Source organism: Gnatocerus cornutus, chromosome 7, assembly GCF_029298725.1.
Source record: "Gnatocerus cornutus isolate USDA-ARS CGAHR chromosome 7, icGnaCorn1.1, whole genome shotgun sequence".
NCBI lineage: Eukaryota > Metazoa > Arthropoda > Insecta > Coleoptera > Tenebrionidae > Gnatocerus > Gnatocerus cornutus.
Genome location: NC_142239.1, coordinates 12,179,764 through 12,205,296, shown reverse-complemented (window position 1 = coordinate 12,205,296; position 25,533 = coordinate 12,179,764). Strand labels below are relative to the sequence as shown.

The 25,533-nt window shown below is 37.2% G+C and overlaps 3 protein-coding genes across 8 annotated transcripts in view; 2 read left to right on the top strand and 1 right to left on the bottom strand.

Moving 5' to 3' along the window:
* Positions 1-1,578: 1,578 nt before the first annotated feature.
* Usp7 (Ubiquitin-specific protease 7) lies at positions 1,579-12,030 on the bottom strand. 3 transcript variants are annotated; one of them, XM_088040487.1, is made up of 11 exons: positions 11,760-12,030; positions 11,535-11,716; positions 11,242-11,484; positions 11,043-11,193; positions 7,012-7,280; positions 6,786-6,960; positions 5,595-6,112; positions 2,612-3,543; positions 2,259-2,549; positions 1,822-2,207; positions 1,579-1,770 (listed from the first exon to the last, which is right to left on the bottom strand). In XM_088040487.1, the coding sequence occupies exons 1-11, from the start codon at positions 11,839-11,841 to the stop codon at positions 1,670-1,672; spliced, it is 3,330 nt and encodes a 1,109-aa protein (XP_087896613.1). In that variant the 5' UTR covers positions 11,842-12,030; the 3' UTR covers positions 1,579-1,669. The 3 variants fall into 3 exon arrangements, with proteins under 3 accessions (XP_087896613.1, XP_087896610.1, XP_087896611.1); XM_088040484.1 differs by having other exon boundaries at positions 2,259-2,564; positions 11,760-11,943; XM_088040485.1 differs by having other exon boundaries at positions 1,579-2,207.
* A 2,200-nt stretch (positions 12,031-14,230) lies between these two features.
* bsk (mitogen-activated protein kinase dJNK) overlaps positions 14,231-25,533 on the top strand; it is a 49,445-nt gene continuing 38,142 nt past the window's right edge. For 2 of the 4 annotated variants that reach the window (XM_088041648.1, XM_088041645.1), the window contains exons 1-2: positions 14,276-14,320; positions 19,762-19,809. The gene's annotated coding sequence lies outside the window, so the exon portion shown is untranslated. Of the gene's footprint in view, positions 14,321-19,761; positions 19,810-25,533 lie in introns of all 4 variants that reach the window. The other 2 variants (XM_088041646.1, XM_088041649.1) reach the window with 2 other exon arrangements.
* LOC148171058 (divergent protein kinase domain 2A) lies at positions 14,278-23,738 on the top strand. Its single transcript, XM_088041652.1, has 5 exons — positions 14,278-14,320; positions 19,762-19,809; positions 22,562-23,334; positions 23,381-23,493; positions 23,543-23,738. The coding sequence occupies exons 3-5, from the start codon at positions 22,569-22,571 to the stop codon at positions 23,723-23,725; spliced, it is 1,062 nt and encodes a 353-aa protein (XP_087897778.1). The 5' UTR covers positions 14,278-14,320; positions 19,762-19,809; positions 22,562-22,568; the 3' UTR covers positions 23,726-23,738.

The window sequence follows — 25,533 nt, the reverse complement described above, 5'->3', positions numbered from 1 at the left end:
TAGCTAATATGATTCCAGCATACGAAAGTAGCTATTACAATACTAGGACTGCAAAGTAGCTACATATTATGATTCTAGTACGTTAAAGTAGCCATTATGATTTAAGTGAGTACGCCAATCTAGCTATTATGATCCTAGTACGATAGAATAGTTATGATTCTAGCACGACAAAGTTTCTATTGTAATCCTAGTACGTCAAATTACCTTAACTATTATTTATGGTCCAAGTTCGCCGAAGTTGCTATTTTGATCCTAGTACGACAAAGTAGTTATTATGATCCTAGCATGCAAAAGTAGCTATTATTTTGAAAATTTGACTGTAGTCTATGCTTAACTGTCGATTTGACGTGCAGATTTCAATGAATCTTGTGAAAGTGACAGTAATAATGAAATACATAAAGGGTACTTTACACTTATGACAGAGGTCTAAAATAATTTGGCCGCGACTGTATTATGATCCAAGTACGCCCAAGTTAGCATTTTGATCCTAGTACGACAAAATTGCTGTTATGATACAAGGCCGCTAAAGTAGCTATTATAATCTTAGTACGATAAAGTAGCCAATATGATCCTAGAGTACGTTAAACTAGCCATTATGATCTTAGCTAGTACGCCAAAATAGCTATTATGATACTAGTTAGTACGCCAAAATGGCCATTATGATACTAGTTAGTACGACAAAATGGTCATTATGATACTAGTTAGTACGCCAAAGTGGCTATTATGGTCCTAGAAAGCCAAAGTAACTAATATGATCTTGGCTAGTATGCCAAAGTAGCTATTTTGATCCAAGCACGCCAAGGTAGCATTATGATCCAAGTACGATAAAGTAAGCTATTACGATCTCAGTATATGAAAGTGGCTATTATAACACTAGGACGGTAAGTAGCTACATATTATGATCCTAGTACAAAAAATCAGCTATTATGATCCAAGTACGCAAAAGTGGTTTTTTCTTCTGCAAGGCAGTGATTTTTGCATCGCAAAGAGCAAGGTTGGGATCGTGCGCTGGTAATGAAAGTGTCCACATGAGGTCCCTTCTCTAATAAAAAGTCCGTGTTTCAATGGTTTAATACTTTATTTTTATTCTATTATAAAATGTGTTTACATAAAGTTTCAAATAACAATAAAGAATATAACTTTACAGGATCAGAAAAGATACTAAAATATTCTGGGAAATATCAGTTGCATTTAAAAATTCATGCGGTATTAAAACAAGATGATACTACACAACCAACATCACAAAATTGAAATAAAATCGCCACCGCTCCGACTGTTAATATCAAACAATGGAAATTCTCTTAACAAACGTCATATATACATTCGCATATATGATCACGTGCTTGTGTTGATAAAAAATTGATAATTCTATAAGTTAATACAGTAACTCAAGTACGTGTCCACCTTCAAATCGAAAAAATTAAATAAAAGAAACAACTAGCAAACAGCTTTAGCGCGAATATATTCTAAATAGACAGACATGAACAAATATATATTTTATATACAAAATGGTGTCACACAGCAGAAGACTTGTGCTCACACAAAGCACCAAATGACAAAGCAGCCGCACTTATCGATTCCACTATTGTTAGGGAATTTCTTAATCGTTAAACTGGCAATACTGCAGAGCCGAAAAGTGCAAGGTTGTGAATTAAGCTTCCTCAGTCTCTCAATTATAAATTTTGATGGCTTTTTCCAAATAATTAAACCGCGATCGCTTTGGGGCTTTGTTCACGTGATCCAAACCTAACCAGGGCTTTGGGCTACCGGCTGAAAATCCCAAATAAAACAGTGTCATCAAGTCAATCAAAAAACACTTACCTTGATTTGGAAGAGGTCTAAAATCAGCTAAATTGACTACATATTCATCGTCTTGAAGGACCTGTTGCCGGCCCATGGCGACGATTGAAAACTTGTACTTTTCGAATTCCTTATCAGGGACACCTAGTCGCTTCTGTATGCGTTCTTTGACCTTCGAGAAGGGCTCTCCTTGCTTGATTTTGAGCAGGAAAGGGAGGCCGAAGGTCGAAAACACCTCCTTCTGGAAATGCGCGCAAGAAATCAACATCTCGTCTTCTGCTATATGCAACTCATCTCTTGGCACTTCTTCGATCCTATAGATTTTAGCTGCGTTAATTACCAAATGGTCTAAGGGCGTGTCGTCTTTCGGACCTAACGACACTTTGTTACAACTGACTTCTGTAAATCTGCAACGCGGGTAATTAATCTTCATTTCCTTCGGTTCCGAGGGATTTTACCTTAATTTCCCCGTGCTGCCTTCGCCGAACTCAATTTGCTTCTTCGCTTCCTCCAACAGATCGCTTACCGTTCCACGTTTATTAGGATACAATATAATTTCTTTTTCTTCTAAAACATTGGGACCGACATAAATACATTTGAACTGTTTTTTATTCTCTAATTCATTAACACGGATGCTGAGCTGTTGGTAAAAGATTTTTTTAGGCGCCTTAGGTTTGGAAAACACTAAAAGATCTTTCAAGGTGCCCTCAAAGGTGCACCTTAAAGGATGTCCCGGGCTGTCTTTGTAACTGGAAGATACGGAACTTTAATTAATTCGATTAGTTTGTAAAGTGAGCTAGGAATAACGTACTTTTGACATTTGAAAAACTGGAGGAGGTACGGATCTGTCCCGACCCTTTGAGCCACAGCCCTCGCCAACTGATCGTAAGTCATCCTCTGGGAGAGTTCCATGGTGAAGCCTGGATCGTTTGGCGTGCACTTATCCACGAACGTCACCTCGACTCGATAATACAAATCTTTGAAGTAGTCAATGCAGGTGGGCAAATCGGAGAATTCCTCTCTTTCCTCCTTTTCGAAGAGAAGAATATCGCCGTCCATTAATTCGTCCAAGACCTTCTCCAGAGGCTCGTTGAAATTGGTGATCTTCTCAATCATGTTAGGCCTGATTTCTTCGTACAACACCAACTCCGTCCCTGGTAAAAACCCAGCCCTCTCATTCAACAAAGGAACCAACTCGCTCAATTTACTAGTAACCGGTAAGTAACTATGACCACAATAATGAATCTTCTTCTGCTTGGGATCATACATCTTAAAAAACAACAAAACATCCGTCTCCTTATCAAAATTCGGCAAAGTTGTCAACCCGGAATCCGGCGGCAACAACTCCAAGAAGATAGTCCAAGGATTTTGATTTTCAGCGGCGTCGATGACCGCCTTATGCGATTCGGCCTCCAAATCCAACATGCAAGGCCTCATCGTCTGGTTGGACCTCTGACTGAAAGGCCACGGCCTGATTTGCTCCGTCGAGTATTTGAAAGCTTCGGCGAACATTTCCATCATTTCGCTGACGAGAGCCATTTTCTTGATTTTGAAGACGCGAAACAGAGGCCGATCGGGATCGTACAAGTCGTTACCTTGATGACCATCAAAACTGTCTTCAAGAAGGACGTTGATGGTCATGTAAAGGTGCGCTTCGTTCCGTTCTTTTCGTCGCACCTGTTCCATGCGTTTTTCTTCAGCTAAGCGATCCGCTAGCTCGCTGGGGATGTCGGCGTCAGTGACCTTCAACGAACCGAAGGTGAGAGGGTGGCAAAGGCAATTTTCAAATAAATAAAAGAAACAGAAATGTTTTTTTTCCTACGACCCCATATGAAAGTGGCATTTTCCTCACGGTTAAATGACTCCGAAAGTAAAAATCACTAGTAAAAGTCACATGTATATCACACTAGTTGCCTAGGTTGGTGGGTTTGAAACTCAGAAACTAAGAAATTTGAGGAAAATCTACCAAAACTAGGGGATCCGGATCTGGAAAATCTGAAGGATGATGTAAAGAACCGAAAATGGCGCTCTGTGATTGGTCATAATTTACACATCACTATTTTTTTTTATAGTTTTTTTAAGTCACAAGTCCGGAAACGACTATTTGACAGTACAAGTGCGATGTTTCAGGACGAGGCGACCGAAGGGAGCATAATTTGAACTAGTAATCGTGGAAAAAGCGTTATATCGCGTTTAAACATTCTTGTGTAGATAAAACGTTGTCTAAAACATTTATATAATGAATAACTATTACCTACGACCGCCCACGGCTAAAAAAACGCGATTTTTTTACAACTTGGCGGATATGACAAGTGCATTTTTTTTTGGAAAGTCGAATGTCAACATAAATCGTTGTGTAATATAGCTCCATTACAGTACTGCTTTTTAATAGTTTTTTACGTCACAAGTCCGGGAACGACTATTTTACAGTACCAGTGTGATGTTTTAACACGAGGCGACCGAAGGGAGTATATTTGAACTAGTAATCGTAGATAAAACGTTATATCGCGTTTAAACATTCTTGTGTGAATAAAACGTTGTCTTAAACATTTATATAATGAATAACTATTACCTAAGACCGCCCGCGGCTGAAAAAACGCGATTTTTTTACAACTTGGCAGGTTTAGTAATGAGCACATCACACAATGATTTTTTCCTGCGACCCCATATGAAAATAGCAAGTTCCACACGGTTGACTAACTCCGAAAGTTGATGATATCGTACATCCATTTACGAAAGTAAAAGTCACTAGTGTGATATGAATATATCCGCACAGACCAGTCAAAATTGACAGTTATTTTGAACTACAAATGTAACTCTTAACTCCTTGTCTCAAATATCAAGACGATTCACTGTAAAACAACATGCATAATGATAAAAATGAGTTTCTGACAAGTCAATTTTTCTACGACTCCATATGAAAGTGGTGTTTTTCACACGGTTAAATGACTTCGAAAGTTGAACTTTTCGTACATCCATTTTCGAAAGTAAAAGTCACTAGTGTGATATGAATATATCCGCACAGACCTGTCAAAATTGACAGTTATTTTGAAATACAAATGTAATTCTTGAATTTTTGTCTTAAGTATCTAGACGATTTACTGTTAAACAACATGCATAATGGTAAAAATAAATTGGTTAGGTCGTTTCTGACAGGTCTGTGCGGATATATTCATATCACACTAGTGACTTTTACTTTCGTAAATTGATGTACGAAAACATTAACCATCTGACTATATGGAATACGTCACTTTTATTTAAGGTCATAGAAAAATGACATTTAGAATAGACGACAAATGAACTATTGTCAAGACTTGATTTCTTCCTGATGATGGAAGGTCGTAGGAAAAATAGTGTACACAACTCGTCGGAAAGTGTCTTCCTTGCACTCGTGTAACATCTGACATCTACATTTACACTCGTGCGAAATTGCTCACTTTCCGCACTTGTTATGTAAATATCTATTTGACAGGTCTGTGTGGATATATTCATATCACACTAGTGACTTTTACTTTCGTAAATGGATGTACGAAAACATCAACCATCTAACTGTGGAATACGTCACTTTTATGAGGTTGTAGAAAAATGACATTTAGAATAGACAAGAAAAGAACTATTGTCAAAACCTATAGTTTCTTCCCGATGATGAAAGGTCGTAGGAAAAACAGTGTACATAACTCGTCAGAAAATGTCTTTCTTGCACTCGTGTAATACCTGCACTCGGCTGGCGCCTTGTGCATCACACTCGTGCGAAATTGGTCACTTTCTGTACTTGTTATATAAATATCTATTACCTCCTCCAAAACGTTATGAAGCTCCGAATCTCTGATATAAACCAACATGTAGGCGTTGGTGCAGTGCTTCACTGTCATGTTCATGTCTTCATCGTGGCCTCCGTAGTTGTGTTCTATCGCTTCTTGTTTCGTACACCTCGAGACCACATCGTCGTCGAATTTACACCATTTCCCGTCACCTCGCGGATTAATGAAAACTACATAATGACCACCGTGGTTGTCGCCAGAATGTACCAAAACAGCGTGTAAAGTGTAGTTGGCCGGATTACTCGGATCCGGCTCTTGTAAATACGAGTCTAGCGATATCTTCTCGTAGAATTCAAACCTGTCGTTGAATTTAACCGAACAATCCGTGATCGGATCGTATTGAAACCTCATCAAATGTAAATGTAGGACTGGTGGAAAAGCGGAGAAAATCACCCCTTTTTCGGCATCTTGTAAACCGTGCTCGCCGGCGTCGTATTTGTTGTCGCCGTCCAAGGTCTCCTTCGCGATGTAGTCTTTGAAAGACTCGTCGACTAGAAAGAAAGTGGTGCGAATTGATGATTGGGTGCTATTTTTAGTCGACTAGTATAATACACTCCCACTCAAAAGTATTTGCCCCACCAACATTTTTTTAAGTAACTCCAAAATAATTTCTTTCTTTCGCTTTTGTTTGGCGTTTATTGTTTTCATGTTTGATGCTAACAGCAATTTTTTCTTTTTTTGATGTTTTAGAAAATCTATTTTTTTTATTTTTTTTAATGTACTTTTAGAAATTTTAAGTCATCGTTTCACATATTTTCACAACCCATCAGCCTATAAATGCAAGAACTAAAGTGGTGATTGACGTTTACCGTTTTGTTTAATATCGTGAAGGTCTTTGACAACAAAACTTCTATAATTTGTGGTTGCGGAAGTTAATTGTTCTTCAACTTTTCTCAAAAAATTAGTGACAGTTTTGTACCGAAATGGTGAAGAAATGCAATGATTATCTCTTACCACAGAATCAGCAGAAATATAAATAACCGCGAAATCGCAAATGAATTAACAATATTTTTATGTGGGCAGATACATTTTGAGCGGTATTGTACAATGAGTCAGAAGCACGTGACTAAGCACCTGATTTTTCTTAATTGGCAGCTACCGTAACCTAATCCTAATAGGTGTAACTTTATCCGCGCCACGTCAAATGACTAGTTCTAAACTTACTATTTTTCTTCCCCTTGATGTTGAGCTGTATATCATAAAAAGTTTCCGAGCGTGTGCTTGAATAATCGACGTTTTTACACCTAATATACGAAATCATCTTCCCTTCGAACAGCTTGGGAACTGTGCCCTCGACGCAAGTCCCCTTCATCTTGCTCTCCAATTTGTCTAAAAGTACCTGAATTCCAATCATTATTCATTTCTTTGCGTTCGACTGGACTGTATTTACCCTGAGAAATTCTTGCACGTCGTGTTGCATGAACGAATCCAAAGTTTCCCAACCGAAACTTTTCGTTAGTTTCTTTGTACCAACCGGTTTATCACAGAACTGCAGTTCGTGAAAAACCCTTTGAAGAGCCAGTGCTACGGATTTCGTCGAATCGTCCGATTCGGTCGGCATTTTGTAAACGGCTCGTCGCAACTGGTTGGTGAAATAAAGGGTTTGAAGGAGGGAATTCATGTAGCAAGTGGCTCCTTGGTTTTTCAAACCAACATAACCTGCGAAGAAACACAAATAAAATCGCTGACATTTATAGAATTTCGTTACATCACTCTTATCTAATTGCAGCTATTATTTGTTGACATGAAAGTAAAAACACCAGATAACGTTGTTTCTTTAAACAACGATCATTCTCGAGCTAAATCAACAATAGATCGTTTGGCTCCAGTTCGTTGAAACCGAACAATACTCCAATAGTAACAATAACGCGCAAAAACGAACATGAACTCTGTAAATATACAGAATGTTGCCCCTGACATGACTCTTCCGGTTTTAATCGTACTAACAAAGTATACAATGATATTGATCTGTACGCACAACAATGTATTTAAAGATGAACTTTAATAATGGAACCGCAATTCCCTGACAGTTATGATCATGTTTATTGGTAATATTCCGTTATCAAATTTTGCTGCTCTAACCAAATACCGAATTCTAATTTGACATTATCTATTTTTATTTTAGATGTGATATTGCACATATCACTTGATTTAATTTACTAAGGTCAGAAGACCCGAAAAGTGACATGATCGTCGGACGTGGCCAAAATTTGATCCATCATTTCTGCTTCATGATGTCAATATTTGATTAGTTTGCTGTACAAAATGAGGGAGATAAATATATTTACTCAAAATCCGCTAATACAGCGGATATATATCCAAAATCCGTTATTGCTGCACTTCTGTAGTGAATTTTATTGTTTTTATTGTTAGTAATCTGAGTTTTGGATAAAATATTGTATTATATTCGAGTAAGATTGAAAATTATTAATTGGGCTGATGGATTTGTTAATAAAAGGTAAAAACCAGAACGAAATTACCCAACCTGGCAAAAAATAATAAATGTTTCTATTTAACGTCCTGATAACATATCAAAAATTGATACGGATAAATACGAAATTCGTTGTTGTAAAACTGGTTTTTAATATACTATTACGTCATGGTGAATGTGGACCTTACTTATTACATTATACGGGCACACTTTTTTTCTCATTGTGCAACGGGCTAAAAAGCAATCAGTTGAACTACTAATAAGTCATCGGAACTACTAATAGTAAGCAATAATTAAAAAATAGCAAAACGATTCCATCGCCACACTAATGAGACGTAATTTTACCTTCCAGAAGTATCAATTTGCTCATTTGTCTTATTAGTCATTGTAAGCCTACCCTAACAATCATTATGCCTACTTCTATACTTATCGACCAGATTTACACAACTAAATTTTTCAGAAAATAGCGTCCAAGGTCGGTGTCAGTTGCTATTGGTCCCTACTGTACAGGGTCCGGCAACACTTGTGTCCACCCCCAAAATCGTCTTTAATTTTAAAGATAAAATTTTGAAAATTTGCATACACTCATAGTTGACAAAGCTCTAGAAGCCGACGCAAAAATGTATTTTTTATCACTTATAGTTTTGGCGTCGCGACGCCTTAAAAGTGTATTTTTTAGCTAATTGTGAAGTTTTATGAAATGAACCTTTAATTTAATTTTTTTTCGATATAAATGTGTTAAAAATATCTCAGTTGACATTTTAGATTTAATGTAAATTGTATTCAAAATTTGACGAAAAAATGCTGTTTTATCAAGTTAGTTTCCAATTTTATTACGTCAAAATTGGGAACTACGTTTACACCCATCTGTCAACATCTTGTGTCACAAATGACATCTAATCTTTGGTTCGTTTTAGAAGGTAACAAAAGTCTTACTTGGCGAAATTGTCGCTTTGTCGATGTTAATTAACGATTTCTGGTGTCCATAAAGTGCAAAATGCCCGAGTTAATCAAAATTGACCTTCATAAGAGTGAATGAAGTGACTTGTGAAATTTTGGTGTAAACGTAGTTTGTCACTGCACCGTCAAAATGTTGAAAACTAACCTGATAAAACAGCGTTTTTTTCGCAAATTTTAAACACCATTTGAAGTAGATTTAAAATAAAAACTCAAATATTTGTATTACAGTTATGTTGAAAAAAAATTGAATTCGCTAATATTACCTCAAAAAACCCAAAAATCGCTAAAAATTAAACTTTTTAGGCGTCGCGACGCCAAAGAAACCGTGATATCAAAACAAATTTTGGTGTCAGCTTCTAGAACCTTGTCAACTATAAGCGTATGCAAATTTTCAAAATTTTATCTTTAAAATTAAAGACGATTTTAGGGGTGGACACAAGTGTTGCCGGACCCTGTATAATTGAGACTTCAAAATTGATTTCTTCCACTTTGCGTTCGAATTGAGAGTATTTCGATACGCTTTTGGGTATCGAAAGAAACAAATCCCGTGCAATATTAACAGTGCAGCTTTTTTTTTGGTTGGCAATAGAAAGTGTAAATTGTGTCGATGGTTCGATTCCGGTTGGTACAACTTTTGAACGACATTGTAATCCAGTCAAAAATTTAACTGTTGAACTATTAATAGGACGTTATCATAACTACCTGAATAACTATAGCGAGAGATCAAATAAAACTCATCCTCGGTTGGCTTTGAAATTTCAAGTCATGTCTTTGATTGAAGAAACAGTCTTGTTTCTGTCAAGTAATGTGACGTTGTCAAACTAGAAATTATTTGAAAATTTTAATGAACGATTTTGACAACGCTGTCATGTTTGATTCATATTGCAAAAAGTTCTCTTATGAAAAACTAATCACAACACGTACTTTTGCTTTAAATTACATATTTGCATTTTAAGACAGTTTTCATCATATAACCTTAAAATTGGCAGCTGTCAAAGTGGCAATTAAGGACACGCTGTGGAATTCCAAAGGTAACTGAAGATGAGTTTCTATTTGATCTCTCGATATTAACCTACAAGAGGTAATCTGTGCCTACAATGTAAAGTTGTTTTGACGATTGCAGATTGTTAAGCCCACTTTGAAAACCAGTTTTACACAGCTCAATGTTTGAAAAATGTGGTTCAAGACTTGTACCACTTTATTTTGGCCGCCACTGTACTATTTCACGTGGAACATAAAGGTCATTTCACATTTGACAAATGGCATGGTTCAAAATCCCATGACGGAATGGTATATGCAATGAATTTTGAAGCAGTGATGCAGGCAACCGTAAGAAGACGAAGAACAATTGGCAAAGAACCACCGAATTGGTTAAAGGTATCTAAGAAAATTTTGTGTTTAACGTCAAACTGACAGTTATTATTTTATACCAGTAGCGTAGTTAGTTTGTAATTGTGAAAATAAACCTATTTCCTGCACAATAAACTTATCTTTATTACGTTTCTATTGATTAAAATTAGGTATTTTGAACATTTGAGTCTACAAAATGAAGTTTTTATGGTTAAAATGACTGATAAATGGCCTTAAAACCATCTTCCCATGTATTTTGACAGCTTAAAAACCGAAGCTAGTGTGGACATCCCGAAATTGGAACAATTTGGAGAGTGGAATTTGAAATGTCCTTTTTATGGACGTTGTAAAAATAACGATCTTTTTACAACGCCGTGCGAAATTTGTCTTATTTGCATGGAAACAAAATAAAATACAAGAACAGAGAAAGGTCAGTTGGCATTTCCAATGTTGATTTTGTAACTCTTTGCGCCATCGTAAGTCAACACTCATCTCCGTTCCAGTTTACAGAAAATTTTACGTAATTTGTTATAAAAGAGTTGAATGTACTAAGAAGAAACATTTTGTGTGATTGTGTACATTCTTGAAAAAAATGCGGAACATGATCTGTATGTCAAGGTCAGAACATTTAAACACGCAAAGGTCAGTCAACTTGTGTCATAATTGTATGCAAAGCTCACCTGTATGTTTTTTGCTGTCCCATGAAACCCCATGTGGGGCGTCCGCCACCACGTGTACTTCCAAAGTGATGGCATCATCTTTGATGTAGCCTTTTTCAGGATCAAGAATGTCATTCCAAGCCATGAAGTGCGAAAATCCCCAATCATTTTCCTAAATAAAAAGTGTTGATTATTTTGAAAGGTGCCTCCAGATGGTTACCTTTGAATAGAACAAGTGCTGGATTTTCCTCGAAAAAGGCTCCACGTCTGGCCGCACGGAGAGAAGTCGCAATTCGGCGACAGCATAGCAAGACCAAGAGGAAGACTCACTCTCGCCGTTGCATTGCAAGAAGAAACCAAGAGAGCGCTGCGCCGTCCTGTCCTGTGAGTGGCTGTTCCTGGGCATCACCATGATCTTCCAGGGTAGATTCCTGACGTAGCAAGCGGGAGACAGCGCAGAGTCCTGAGGGAACGAATGTCAGGTGTCCACAGGAGCGGAAAGAATAAACATACCTTGAGTTTGCTGAACTGCTGCACTGTGTACCTGAAGGTGGCTTCTGATCGCGCCTCATCTTCTTCCATGTCGGCGTCTTGCACGGTCATATTGGGGTCCGGCTGCGGGCCGATGATGACCTCGCCATTCTGCTGGTCCATCTCGCCGCCCCCGGTGTCCGTGACGGACTCTGTCGTGGTGACTGCAGGGGATTTAGCGCTTGTCAAGTTGGTACTTTTACTCACCTTCCTGGGTCTCCATCTCCTCCACCTCGTTGTTCTGGGGGTTGTCGTCGTTGCGTCTGTACTGCCCCGTGACGTGGTTCATGTTGAGGGATGGCGTCTTCGCAGCCCCCGTCCTGTCTTTCGCAAACCCGAACACACCTTTGTTCTTGCGCGTACTCACCGAGAGGTCTTTGTCCACGCAACAATTACCACCGTTGTGGGTATTATTTTTAGTGCCGGAGACGGTAGTCAATTTGACGAAGTGCTTACTCGTGACGCGACCAATTCTTGCTGGTTTTTATACCCTCTGACAGAGGGCTGCACACAAGACACATATATAACGAGTTGGATTTGTGACACGTGACGGATTTTACTGCGTTTGACACTCACTTGATTTTATTCTTCACACGACAATTCGCTTTTCTGTGAGGAAAATAAACAAAATGGAGGCATTTTCTTTAGTCTCGGCTCGTGATGGTGGGCACAACACTCACTCGGTTACCGGTCCCCACGTTCGACTGCGCGGATGCGCACGCTACCATTGCGCACGTCAAAAGGAACCTGGATTTTCGAATTTTACCGCCAAAATCACTGACTCTCCAAAAATATACAAAAACTAATTCCGGAACGATGATTTTGCACAAACGCTGCTCACACCTTCTAAAAGGGACGAAACGTAGGATCTGACATGCAGTTAGATAGGCAGCCCAGAAAATAAAAATTGGCTTTTTTCTTCTTTTTAGTTCGTTTTCTATGACTCGTCCCTTCGTGTGTTTATTTAGATCTTATTTTATGTGAGCGACAAATTAATCATTTATTTAATTGGTAATGAAAGCATCAGAGAACAGAGCCGGATTCAGGGGTTTTGGAGCCCAAATTACCACCAGTTCAGAGCAAAAAGTTTGAGAGAACGGCTAATCGCACACTTTAATTTTTATTTTAAAGTCAAAAAGAGTCAACTGAACTGAAAGAACAGTCGCTATGTAAAAGTTGTTAAGGTGACATGTGACTAATTTTCCGCCAATCAGATGCCACCAATCAATCATCACATTAGATGTGGAATTAACTTGACAGTATTAAAATGACAAAAATTATGTCAAGAAATCAGTGACAATTTTGCCCAAAATTTCGTTTTCTTATTCTCAAGCATACATAGAATGTTACAGTCACGGTCAAAATAAACTGGTAAACTTTTTTTAGTCATTGTAGAACGGGCCGAAAACTAGGTACTATCGCGGAAACAAAATTTCAAACATCAAATTGATTGATGTTTAAAAATTGTAAACTGTCCTTTGTCTTTATAACCTTAAAATTTGTAAAAGACTCAGAAGTGTCAGAAATTTACTTTGTATGTCAGTCACAATGACAATAAAGCTTGATTTACATTGCCATCTCAAAAAGTGATGTTCGAAATTTTTATTCCGCGATAGTATACCTCAAATTTCCTGCAAAGAATTTTTGTAGACGCCAAATTTAAAATGCGGTTCTCTGATTGGACGTTCAACAGAGTGAGTTACATGTCACCAAACTTTTGTTACTTTTAGTACCGCATACTAAATATTTTCCCATACTTTCATGATATTTTGCGATTAGTAAAAAACTTGACAGTTTCTTGTGAACGTCTATTAAACAAAATTGACATGTTTGTTTTGGTCATCACTGTACTTGTCTTCTTCTATTAAACAACTTAAAATCCAAGGTTCCTACATTAATCTAGTAGCCTTGGTTTAAATCGTCTTTTGTTAATGTGAGCGGAGCTACGCCAAAAATATTCTGAAATTTTTCTTACTTTGGTTTAACTCCGTCTTTCTTTAGGGCCAATAGATTTCTAGTTGAAAGTCTGATTCACTGTGCAACAATTTTATATTTTGATAATTTTTGACGGAAGTCGAGACATTAGAAGACAAAAATCTCACAATTAATTGAACTCTTGTAAATTGCAACTTTTTTTGACATACTTATATGACACTAAAGCTTGTTGAGTAAATGTGTCCCAATTCAACAAATAAAATCGTTTTTGCTTATGTGGACAGAGTTAAATCAAAGTTAAGAAAATCTGAGTTTAAAAAAATGGACAAAATTCGAAAACACCAAAAATGATTGAATCTAACAAACAAAAACTGCCAACATATCAAAATTACCTATCGAGCGGGTGACTTCGTAACTTAATCCGGACCTGTGCGCATGCAGCAAAATAAAGAAAACGCGTAATAAAAACCAACACAAATCGCACAAATTCGGAATCAAACCTTCTTAACTTGCAGCACCACAATTATAGCACAATGACTCGAGTTTTCATAAATTTTTGAAAATTGGTGGAATTTGTTTCCTTTGGTTGGCGCCCCAACTAGGATTTGTCAGTGGCGCGCTCTTTGTATGTCCGTGCAACTAAACGACGCGTGCGCTTTTTCGGCAAATTTGAGCAAAGCTATCGAAGTCGTCTCTTGACTTTCCGGACGATGTGTGGTGTATATTATAAATTTTATAGTTTACTTCATGTTTTCTGTTGGAATTAACTTTATTTTTGTGCTTCGTACGTCTCTGGAGTGAGCCCACATTGCAGCAACATTGACCTACAAGAGGTAAGTCTCTGTTGAATAAAATTCCTCAATGCAAACAATTCCCGGCTGTGTTCCCACGAAATCGATTGTGTTGTTTGAACCTCCACCAACTCTCCTGCCGAATTTTCACCATTTTCCGGCGGATTTTCCACCTTGCAGGAGGATGAGATCGTGGGTACCTTTGGACGGTAATGCCAACGTCGATTGGAAAATGTGACGATCGCCTGTCAATTTTCGCGTTCTTATAGGTTAGGTCAATTTATGATCATAATCACGCCCTAATTTCAACTTCAAGGGGGTTTTGAGTGTCTTTGTGAGTTCAAACGATCGGTTTGGATCGAGAGGTTTTCCGTGGGTTGATGCAGTTACAGCCCCCGTGTCGTTATTCTAAAACTGCGCAAATTTCATTGAAGAGTTGTAGTGGTTTTGGCCGAGTTCCAACCGCGAATATCTCCAGTCAACATGAAATTTCATGTTCCAATCGATAAGAACAAGAGTTTTTGATGTACAGAGGGGGATTACAAGAATTTTGATGCAGGGAATCCCTTGTTAGCTTGGCCGTTAACCCCCCACGCAACAGCTTGACAATTTTCACCGGAAGAACAAATCCCCGGATTCGTCGACTTCGCCTCCGGGCTTCTTCACACGTTTTACAGCTCGGAATCGAACATGATTCATCGGCGATGATTCACTGTTATTATTTTTTCGCGATTTTTGAGGCCCGTTATCTTAAGAATAACATCTCTATATTTAGCCGAAGACGTGCTTAAACCACCCCTAAATATCACGTGCGAAGGTAAACAGAAATGTTTTCATAAAATATTGATTTTCTGCATTCAAATCACCGAATCACCTGACTGCTATTCCTGCCTCTTTGAAACAAAGAGGTTTGCAGGTTTTTTGGGGGTTGGCTGTGGCCAGAGGCAAGTAACAGGGCCGTATTCTCAATGAGGGACGCTCAGAGATCGATAAATAAACCACGCCCGCCCACTATAGTTTTATAATAAAGAGGCATCCAGTGTCTGCATTAACATTCCGACTTAATGAACTTTCACCAACATAACTTACGGAGTTGGGAATTTGATTAGGGGAGGGTGGGGTAAAATGCAACAAAGTTGAGTGGTACACCGGCGGGCAAGTTCGAATTCTTGACCTTCTGGTAATTTTGTTATGGGGATCAATATGCTAACATCGCAGAAGGTCCTGACGAATTTGAATATTCAAATGTCCCGCCTTACAATTTTGACATGTGGCAATTCGTTTTCGATTTAATGTCACTTCTCGTGATAATGTTAGGAACTTTGGTTTTGTTACGTTGGGGTTGAAGACGCGAAATTATCGGCGAATTATCGGTGTTTACATCATAATATCATAAAACATATATTAAACCCAAGGGTTCAAGGAAACCAAAGACATTATTATTGATTAACAATCATCAGGCTTTTCGGTTGAAATTAGAGGAAAAAATTTCTCAGAAACTCAATCAATTTCATCAATAATTATTATCAATTTATCATTTCCATATCAGTGTATTAACACATTGACTCTTGTCGCATTTTTTGCGCCTCACTGTACTACAGTCGACCGACAAAAATTTCGTTCATCGCGTACACCATTTTTTTGTTAGATTGAGTTGGCCTGATAGTGACAGTATTTGTCAATTTGACATAACCTAGTTCTAAAAAACCCAGAGTTACATAGCCAAAAAATCATTAAAATGCAGCTACTTGATATTTAAAGTGTACGCGTTTTTATTGAAAGCCAGTGTACATAGGACCAACCAAACCCACAATTTTTGCTCGCGACTGTATGTGGTCAGACCCTGGAATTTGTAGCTTATTGGTAATTTTAAAAGCTCAGGAAACTCAGAATGCCACACTACCGACACCAAATTGTAGTTCCATGAAAACGTTTGATGTCAGATAAACCCTAGATTTTAGTTACTTTAATTTTTTTGAGTTGGGTAAAACAAAATTGTCTTACTTTGGGTACAGGGTTTCTATAAAAGACTATAGGATCTCAGTGTGCTCTGAAAAACAGAAAAGTAGAACCAGAACAACTGTAAATTAGTCACCAACTGTCAATTCACTGTAGGGTCAGATAGAAGGCGAGTTGTTTTGGCAGTACTACCAACATAAAATTGCAAGGCCTACTTGACAACGTTATTAATTGCAATTTTGTACTTTTGTCACGAAAATAACGGCAGTGAAGCTTTTGTGCAACAGAATTTATTACTTACAAGACGTTTTGGACCGAGATGGTCAAGTGATAAAGTATATTTGGACTCTTCGCTAAATTTTGACATTGCACATTGAATTTCTGGACTTAGCTTTACAACAGAATTTTTTTATCTAGTTGTGTAAATATTTCGACGGTTTTATGACAAGTTGACAATGTGCTAGCCAACTAGATAAAAACTCCGATTTAAATACAAAAGGTGTTACGCAAGGCTCTGGTCTCGGGCCTCTTTTCTCCGCAAATAGGTGGCTTTGATATGAATTTGTTTTTGCGCTTTGGTTTATTTTGGCTTGTCGCCTACTAGATCACCAAACCGAACCGTGAAGGTCTCATTTTTGCGGATTCAATTACGATCATCGGAAGTTAGGCGCAAACTCGCCGCCCCTGAGCGGAAGAAGGAAAATTGTTCAGGTGCGACTTTTGTGGCCCATAAAACAAAACGCGTTTCGTCCCTAAAGGTTTTTATCATACGAAAGTTGCCGCATCATCGGATTCTGACTTGAGAGAAGAGGAATTATCTTAATGGCATAAATTTGCGACTGTGCAGGAAGCCGTTCTTGTAGTGGATGATTGTTTTATCAATACTGAGCAAAGAGGAATTTATGCTAATCTCGCTGAAAGTGCAGTTGGGACGTATCTCACCGTCGGACGTCTTATGAATCTTTGATTTTAAAAGATAAAGGCGATGGAGCAAATTGAAGCGACGTTCGCCAGGAGGACGGAAAAATGAGTTTGGCTGCAATTTAATTAAGGGGATCAAGGTTGGGATAGTGGAGGTTTTAACGTCTGTGGACTTTGATGCCAATGGTGTTGGTGATGATGACATTGTCGTGTGGGTTGACAGCCAATTAAAGAGCAACGGACCATGGAAAAGGCAACGAAAACGACACACCCGACCTGTGTAAACAAATTCTACACACATATTTGCAGTGGAGTATAATAACCGTTAATGAAAACCCTTTGTTTGGTTAGTCGAAATGAAAATTGTACGTTTTGGAGCGCCCATCAATGAACAACATTCTCCTTATTTTTCGATATCCGATGCGTTCTTGGCACGTGCTTTTAATTCCATTCATAAAAAAATTAGTCGACTGATTTAGAACACCTTTTGGCATGAGATTCGCTCCATTCATATCGCGACTTCGAGAGCGTTGCGTTACTTTTAATCACATTACTCCGCTCCAAAGGGACATGTAATGGCGATACGCCACTTTATAATTACCTTAAAAGTATCGGGAATAATTAGAAACCGCCGAGCACTCATCCGCTCTCCGAACGAGACAACTTTTGATAAATCGATCAGTTCCAGCTTTGGGCACAATCACGTTCAAAGCAGCTGCCGCCAACGCTGGAAAAACAGCCGCAGAACGACGATCGATTTGGGATTCTGAGGAGGCCCCGCGTTGGGCGCCACTTATCCCATCTAAATACCCAGACACTGTCAAGGTTGGCGTAAAATTAGTCGGCATAGGCGGCTCGCGCTAAGGGGGCGGGAGTTTAAAGGTGATGTTGGCATCCCAGTCACGTGCGCCACTGAATTTACATAGCCGGCCGAATAAGCGACTTATTACAAGCGGTTTGAATAATTCCCAAGGCGACCCTCGATGCTCTAACTTATTTAAAAGTTGAGGTTGGAGAATTGATGACGTGTGGGGTGGCAACGGTGATTGATTAGCGGTGACGTCATTAATTTTACTCAGGAATTCGGGGGTTTAGGGCGCATCTTTTTGGTCCTTTTGTTAGTTGAGGGAAATTAGGTTTTAAATCCTAAAAAAATATTAAAGTTTTGAAATTTGAAACAAAAAAAAAGTACTCTCACCCAACGTGGGAGCTTCAACCCTTAAAATTGGGATAAACACCTCTAAAAAATGTTTTCCTCATTTATCTTTCAAACCAATTATTTTAGAGCAAAAATAAATGTAATAAAAAATGTTTAAAATTAAATTTTCTAATAAAAATTTTCTATTAATTTTTTGCGTACAGCGAATGCAACTCGCGCAAATACGGCGCGAAGTTGGGGGTGAATTGTATTCACTAGTCAACAAATTTTAGAAAAATTGCACTGGAAAAATGAAAAATCATTTTTAAACTTGAATTGCTTCATGATTAGGAATCCTCAATCTATTTTGTTCCATCAAATCAGGCCTAAGATTTATTTTTAAAAAATATTTTTTTTAGGCGACTTTAACTGAAAATGAACCTTTTAGGCCTTAAAAGCAGCCTAAAAGTGAGTCTTTTCTGGCCGCAAACATTTTCTATGGTGGCGCCATCTATCCATAGTTTTGCATATTACATCAAGATACCGATATTACCCTCAATTTTATAATTATTTGGATAAAATAAAATCGACAAACTGCTGTAAAGTGCAACAAATACGTGTAGAATTATTGAAAATTAACATGTCTAGCAGTGCTGCAACAACATCAAAAAGCACATCAAACCTAGTTCATACAAATTGTGAAGCTTCACATGCCGAAACTGCAAATGTAAATAAAGAAAGTAAGAACTTTTCTGAAGGATTCATAAATATTTACAATTATTCAGTTGTTATAAATCATTAAATCAATAAATCATAAATAAAAATTAATTAACTTTAAATTTAATGTCGCCTAAAAGATATTAAAAGAAACACTTTTTGGCCTTGGTACACAAATAACTATTTTTTAACGGTCATTTTCGATCTACTTTCTTGAACTATGTAGAAATCCGCCATGTCAGCGCCCCCCAAAGAGGTCAAAATCGATTAGCGATTAACCGGACTGTACAGTTTGAACAGTGAAACATCTCTGAATCCCATCCATTAGGATAATAACTCCTAATCTCTGCCCAGGACCAACGCAAATCAGCCTCGCAAAGTGACATTTTGATAGTCAGAAAAGGGTTCCTCGGCACGTTCTTCAATTAATAATCCCTCAGGGTACTGTCAAAACGAACACACATCAAATCCTTTTAGTCCTTGGCGATGCAAACTGAAAAAAGGGAGCACAGGCTATTATATTAATTGAATCCGGGAACAAAGCGTTCTTGTCCGAATCAGTCCTTGTTATTGTGATTGGAATCGATGATTTTTCTTCCTTGAGGACATCTCCAGGGGAACGATTTCGATGGTCGGTGCAACAATAAAACGATCGTTATTTCGTGTATTAACGTCGCGGGAGATAAGGGAGATAAATTAACGTGTTTTAAGTCGTCACGATTGAATTGAAGAGAATTTTTTGTTGCAGATGAAATAGCGTCGGACCAACCACGAATCTAATACGATTGTTATTAAGGTAAGCCGCTTTGTGGGTTGTTGACGTCATTGTGGGGACTTGTGGTCGCTTTGTTCCTTTTAGATGGAAGATGCGATACTGTTGACTTTTAAAGAGAATCGGTTTGAATCGAACAAATGAGGGATAATCCCATGTGAACCGAAAAAACATTTAACATAGAAAGTAATTCATTAAATCCTGCTCAAGGACCTTTTTATTCTGATTAATACTCTTAATGGCTCTAAAAATTTCAGTCAAAGAGAACACATTCCTATAATGAGATCTTGGGATTTAATCTTCTTGACGTCTCAAAGAAAAATTAAATCCGTCATTTTCGTTTTATTACAATTTTCAACCGGGTAGGAATGTTACTAAGTGTGTAGTTAGATGAGTTTTGAAATTCTGAGCGACCAAGCGTTCCATTTACGAGTACGTGCAAAGCATTAGATTGAAGAATTGCTACAAGTTAACAAGATTCCTCTCATAAAAATTTATGAAAACAAACTTATCGCGTACTTTCCTACTCTTGATGGAAATAATCGGCGGTTAGCTCGAGATTGTTTTACATGTCAACAAACCCCAGAATTTTGCAATAACAAATTCATTTTCCGACGGTTTTTTACAAATTTTAAACGATTTCTGAGAAGATTTTTTACAAATTTTAAACGATTTCTGAGAAGATTTTTTGAATAATCTGGCAATTATTCTTTTGGCGATTCTTTATTTATATTACATGTTGCATTCTTGTATTTTTTGCGTTTTTTTCACGATTCCTATTTAGGAAACTAAACTGTTACAGGATGTTCTCTTTCACTTTTTTTGGTGTATACTATTTTTTTGGGCGAATTATTTTTTTTTTCAAAACAATCAAGGTACCACTCAAATGGTAGAATTTAGGCATTATACACAAATTTACCCGCAATTTGGATTTAGAATGTAACAATGTAATAATATACGGGGTGTTCCATTTAAAATAAGCAAGTTGACTACTACTTCCGGTATAACCTTCATTCCTCTTATTCACTTACTTTTGTTTCCAAAATTTCAAATTTTCGTCACATGTAGTTTTTGAGGAAAATGTTGAAGAAGGTCATTGTGTACCTACCTTATATAAATGTAACTCTGTATATGGGGCATTCATTTGTTGGATTTTTGAATTTTTGTTTTATTTTGGATTAAATCTTATAGATTTGGATGGTTAGGATTATTTTTCAAGTTCGTATTTTTGGAATTCCGAATTTTTTTAAAATCTTGGATTTTGAGGTTTTTCCATAGCTTTGAATTTTATTTTGGTTTCCTCAGCTTCTGTTTGTTTTACATTTCTTGGATTTTTTGTAATGAAGTTTTTTTGATGCCATTTGTTGGATTTTCTTCAATTTTTTAGAATTGTTTCGCTAGTTTTCATGTTTTTTTTGTTTTTTTTTTAGATTTAAAAAAATAAATATTTTAATTTATTAGATTTTTCAAAAATTTTTGTTTTGTTTGGATAAAATTTTTAAGATTTGGATGAATTTTTCCGAAAATCTGGGATTTTGAACTTATTCCAAATTTTTGAATTTTATTTTGGTTTCCAAAATTTTTTTGTAATGAAATCCGTTTATTTTTATGGAATTCTTTGAGTTCTTTTGATCCAAATTTCCGAAACTTTCTTTAAACTCTTCAAATTCTTTGGAAATCTTAGATAATTTTTTGGCATTTTGCTCGGTTTTTTGAGATTTTTTTTAAATAGTTTTAATGCTTTTTTTTAATTTTTGTAGTTTTTTTTTTAATATTTTTCAACAATTTGCCTTCCTCAATTTCATTCAGGATTCATTATTTAGATTCTTGGCTATTTTTGCAATTTTTACAATGTTTGGACGGCTTTTTTGAGATTTTTTTAGGAAACTAAATTGACAACAGGAAACATTTATAAGGGTCATTAATTAGGCTTCGAAAAAAAGATATTCGAATTTTGGATTAAATTTTTTTTGGATTTGCTTAGATAAGAACATTATTTGTATTTTCGGGATGTTGGTAGTTTTGGAATTAGGATTTTTTAATTTTTTTTGGATTTCTTGGATTCGGTTTTTAGATCTCTTCAGTTCTGTCCAGTGAACTCGTTTTGGTGTTATTTCTGGATTTTTTTGAACTGCATTTAGTGAACTTTAAAATTTTTGAATTTTGTCGAAATCTTTCGTTTTGTTTTCTGTGTTTTTTGGTTTTGAATATTTTGCCTCTGTTGCCCCCTGAATTGTTTTTTAGCCACTTTCTTCCAACATCCATCAAAATACTTAAAAGATCAATAAATTACAGGTACTCAATTACTTCATTGTTGGTAACACTGTTCTAAAAATTTAAATGGCAATAAGCCGCCATCCATTACGACTCATCGACGTCATTAATTACAGTGACATTGCAGCCGCAGTGCTACCAAAATGATTAATGACGGAATTTGATAAAAACTTGCCTTTGTTAAGCTTAATATTGAATTTTTCACCACAATGGTGGGGACACGCATTAATTCAACCCCCTGCAACTCGCATAATAATTACCGGTTAAAAACAAGACGTGGCAACCCTCTTCGTTGTAATATGACCCGACTATTTTTATCTCGCGAAGTCTTCGTTGTTAAGAGGGTGGAAATCGATACTTTCAACATCGCAAGCAATCTTTCGTATTCAATAAGATGATTAGAAGAAACGTACGGATTCTCCCTCCGGTCTGAGAGCGTTTTTCCGGGAATCCTTTTAGGGGTGTTTCTGCATTTGTGGGGTAGTAATATTTCCGATTTTAGTTGAAGGATGAGTACCGAAATCGTCGTCTTGATAATATCAACAGTCGCGGGTATTTACGTGGGGGTGATGATGCAAAGACCGGTGGCGAGCTTCACCGATTCGTCGAAATGTCCGTTTTGTTACGGCGACGATTTGTGCAAGGATGTGGAGGATGGAAGGATTTTACTGCGATACGACAGCTGGAGGGATTTTTTTTATAATTTATTCAGCGTGAAGAATTTATTCTTCGCTGATTACGACGGGAGGAAAGTCGTTTTGAAAAAGTTGGGGCACCAGGAGAAGTTGGATGGGATATCCAGACCAACTGGCGTGACAAAGGAGAAAGTTCTCGAGTTTTTGGACGGTGTTAACAAAGAGGGTGTTGAAAACTTCAAGTCTTGTAGTAGAGACACTTCCGAGCTGTTTCTGGAGCGTGTGAAAAGGTTTAGTTTCGAGCAGATTTGGACGATTCTTCAAGTCAGTGTTGAACCTCTTCTGTTGAGTCTTTTGGAAGATGACGCATGGCCTGTTCCTGGGTTGTTGGGAACTTGTGGGTTTCTTGTTGTTGAGGAGAATTGTGGCTTCCCGCTCACCGATTTCGAACACGCTTCATGGGAAATCCGCGCTTATTTAGCTGTACAATTATTGGAGGCTGCTGTTGCGTTCACCTCAAAGCACCCCGATTTCAGGGTGTATTTGACAGATATATCACCCGATAACATCGCCGTCGATGAAAATTACACTCTATATTTCATCGATCTGGGGAACGTCATCTTGACACAAAAGCTCGAAGGTACAAACCCCACAAACTCCGAATTATTTCATCTCTGAAATTTTAGATAACCAAACAATACATCACTCCGAATACTTCCCTGATGACGACTTCGTTTATAGCGAAGAGGAAGTTTGTCAGAGCTCAGTAAGCGACCACAATGTTTATACAGTGTGTCGAGTGAGTTCGAAACAACCCTTTCGCTCGGTATTAATGGTTTCTGTTTTAGTTGTTATTAAGTCAGAGAGCGCCTTGGCCTATGATGCCAAATGGACTGCTACATTCCCCGCCCCCGACTATGTCTAACGACGTGTTCAATTTGGTGGAGGAATGTGTCGAGGCCGGAGAGAAATCGAGACGGTTTTCTGTCGCGGAGGAGTTAACCACATTGTTGAAACAACCAATTGAATAAATGCGAAAGAAATTACTTCGGCGAAGTTTGATTATACACCCACACCCAAAAGTGAGAAGTCTTGTAGGGAGAAACTCACAATATACACAAGGGAGGCTGTGATATTTACCTACGGTTTGTCACCTAAATGCTTTTGTTATGCAGATCGACTCTGTTTCGAAACAAATCTTGCATAAAGTTGACGCTGTCTTCCGCTTCAAACATGAAATTTCAATCAACTCCCCACGTCTATAACTTCAACTAATTATGAAGGATGCTTGCAAACACTTTGTGTAAATATTTAGTGGTCGTGGTCGCGGTCGCAGTCGCAACTTCTATTTCTTCGCGCGCGCCTCCTCCTCTCCATTAAATTTCTATCATCCCAATCGAATAATACGTCAAAGACGCGTGTCTGCTTAATTCAAATATTTGCATGTTAAAGATCCGCTCGCACTACATCGCCTAGTGCAGACAAACCTTAATCTCATTAAACCGAGCAGATTGCAAGTCCGGGAGCTAAAAGGAAGATTAATTCGGATTTTGCGTCTACATGTGTATGCGTACGTCAAGATCTAAGCCAAGTGGGATGATACGCTTGTCTTGTGACAAATTAGACGTGCAAGATTCTGGGAGCTTTTATATTTAGATAATTGCGGTGGAGACAGGCGAAATTTATTTTTGATAGGGCGATCGAAGGGGTGGATTTAATTAGACACGTGTGTAAAGGAGTGGAAAAAACGTTCCATTTAATTAATTTACGATAAACAGAGTTCTATCAATACTCTTCAGACTTTTTTTTGGAATATAATCAGTTTGAACACGTTTATAACCTCCGCCAAATGAGACAGTTGTAGACCAGAGGAGACAGTTTTTAGAATTTTTTTATTTTGCTGACAACTAAAAATTCCTATTTTTTTTTTAATAAAAATTTGTAATTCTGGTAATTTTTACGCTGCGGCAATGAAATTTGAGGATTTTAGTATTTTGACGTTGTTTATCACCTCCCCCTAATTAGAAAGTTGTACAGCAAAGGAATCAGTTTTTGGAAATTTTTGTATTACAATCGAACTAAAAATTCTCATTTTTTTTTAATAAAAATTTGTAATTCTGGTAATTTTTACGCTGCGGCAATAAAATTTGGGGATTTTACTAATTTGAACTCGTTTATTACCTCTACCAAGTTAGAAAGTTGTAGAGCACAGGAGACAGTTTTTAGAAATTATTATTTTCCAATCGATCTAAAAATTCCCAATTTTTAAATAACAATTTTTAATTCTTATAATTTTCACGCTGCGACAATGAAATTTGGGGGTTTTAGTAGTTTGAAGTTGTTTATCACCTCTCCCAAATTAGAAAGTTGTAGAGCAAAGAAGACAGTTTTTAGAAATTTTTATTTTACAATCAAACTAAAAATTCTTATTTTTTTTTAATAAAAATTTGTAATTCTGGTAATTTTTATGCTGCGGCAATGAAATTTGGGGATTTTACTAGTTTCAAGTTGTTTTTCACCTCCCCCAAATTAGAAAGTTGTAGAGCAGAGGAAACAGTTTTTAGAAATTATTATTTTACAATCGACCTAAAAATTCTCATTTTTTTAAATAAAAATTTGTTATTCCGGTAATTTTTACGCTGCGGCAATGAAATTTGAGGATTTTATTAGTTTGAGCTTGTTTATCACCTCTCCAAAGTTAGAAAGTTGTAGACCAGAGGAGACAGTTTTTAGAAATATTTATTTTGCAAGCGAACTAAAAATATTCATTTTTTTTTAATAAAAATTTGTAATTCTGGTAATTTTTACGCTGCGGCAATGAAATTTGGGGATTTTACTA